Below are 1,626 nucleotides of genomic sequence, written 5' to 3'. Positions count from 1 at the left end.
ACAGGGTACGCTGTTGTATATTTTCTAGCTCTGGAGCAAAGAAGCTGAGCAAGATAAGATATGAATTGCGCCTATATAGTATTTGTCTTGGCCCAAATCTATTTGGCTATTACACGCACGGTACTAGAAATACGCCTTGTATCTTCTATGCAGCAGGCTTGAAACCGACGAATGCGCGTCTGTGCACCTGGTCTTCGGGGTCTCCTTGTCGCTTAAACATAATTTGCGGCCTAGTCAATAGCCAATATGCGTCTCACGTTAGAGCGACGAAGTAAGCCAAGATTCGCCACTTTTCTTGCCTGACACCTGTTCAAATGACCTCTGCACAAATGCTACAGGCTGGAGTTTGTTTCCCCAGAGCTGGCACGGGTTTCCGACGTGGACAAGACCATCGAGCAAGCCCGTGAGGACATCGTCCGCTTACAAGAACGCATACGCACGCTCCAAACTTACAGAAACACGACCTGACGATATTTTGCTGCACATTTTCCGCCTAGCCAAGGGAGTCCACAGCCTGAAACACCGTTGGATTGCCCTTACCCACGTGTGCAGGCGATGGCGCGATGCTGCGCTGGGATGTCCGACGCTCTGGACTCGTACTGACTGCTATGGCGCAGGTGCATTTCTGTCCCGGACTGAGCGCTTTCATGCCTTCCTCGAGCGGTCGCAGGCCTGCCCCATCGATATCCATGACACTTGTGCAGCGAGCATGCTGAAAGTAGGCCCCTGTCTGCTAGAACACCGTCACCGCTGGCGCGAGGCGGGCGATATCCAAATAGACAAGCAGTTTCTAGTACTCCTGCGGCGACAGATCTTTCCTCGCTTGCAATGCCATTGCTGGAGTCGGTGGGCATTCGCTTCATGATCAGCGAAGCCCATGTCGACATAGACATTATCAAGGACCCGTATCTCCCGACACTCCGGGGTCTCAGCAGCAACTGTTCTCCCTGGCCTGTTGTGAAAGGTTGGTTGAAGCCTACTCTGGTCGACCTGAAGATTCGCCCATATTACTCATCCTTTGCGCCTCCCGTCACCGAGTGGGTCGAGATCTTGCGTTCTTTGCCATCACTGAAGTCTCTGTCTCTGTCGCGAGTGCTAGGGCCAGTGGAAATGGACAGCGATGTTTATCGACGTGAGCCGGACCGGCTGGCCTGTCTTCCATGCCTGCAGGAACTGCGGCTCGATGTCACGGAAGTGGAAGAGTTGGACGCGTGCGCGTACCTCGTGCATCACATCGAAGCGCCATGGCAGACGAAGACGACGATAACAAGTGAGGTTACCGAAGACCACGTCTCAAACGGCAGCACCCTGCCTCACCATAAATTTCTCTTCTCTACCCTCGCACTGTGGGCCACGAATGCGCTGTAGGCCGCTGCAGGACCATAGCAGCCCCCGCGTCACATCGAGACCCGCATCTGGTGGGTCGCCGGCGAACTGCACATGGACGTGCTCGACCGCGCGTCCAGCTCCAGCTGCAAGCTCCTCGGTGCGTGCGTCTCCATTCCAGAGCGCGAAAACCTACGACCTGCGGTCGAGGACCTCGTCGCGCACATGTTCGCAGTGTGCCCCTCGCTGTGCGGCGCGACGGAACTGGTGTTCGAGAACGTCGGCACGACGCGCGAGGTG

General features: G+C 55.8%; 2 protein-coding genes across 2 annotated transcripts in view; both read left to right on the top strand.

The window, feature by feature from the left end:
• Positions 1-745: 745 nt before the first annotated feature.
• Positions 746-1,368, top strand: PHACADRAFT_210634 (uncharacterized protein; the record flags this gene model as incomplete). Its single annotated transcript, XM_007397472.1, has 1 exon — positions 746-1,368. The coding sequence occupies exon 1, from the start codon at positions 829-831 to the stop codon at positions 1,366-1,368; it is 540 nt and encodes a 179-aa protein (XP_007397534.1). The 5' UTR covers positions 746-828.
• Positions 1,369-1,440: 72 nt separating this feature from the next.
• The window catches only part of PHACADRAFT_210633 (uncharacterized protein), a gene marked incomplete at its 5' end in the record, with an annotated part of 1,601 nt that continues 1,415 nt past the window's right edge, over positions 1,441-1,626 (top strand). Inside the window, one exon of the mRNA XM_007397471.1 lies at positions 1,441-1,623. Coding sequence (XP_007397533.1) covers positions 1,441-1,623 — 183 coding nt within the window. The remainder of the gene's footprint in view (positions 1,624-1,626) is intronic.

Source organism: Phanerochaete carnosa (assembly GCF_000300595.1).
Source record: "Phanerochaete carnosa HHB-10118-sp unplaced genomic scaffold PHACAscaffold_6, whole genome shotgun sequence".
Taxonomy (NCBI): domain Eukaryota; kingdom Fungi; phylum Basidiomycota; class Agaricomycetes; order Polyporales; family Phanerochaetaceae; genus Phanerochaete; species Phanerochaete carnosa.
The sequence above is the reverse complement of the archived record's forward strand: the minus strand, read 5'-3'. Positions and strand labels throughout refer to the sequence as shown.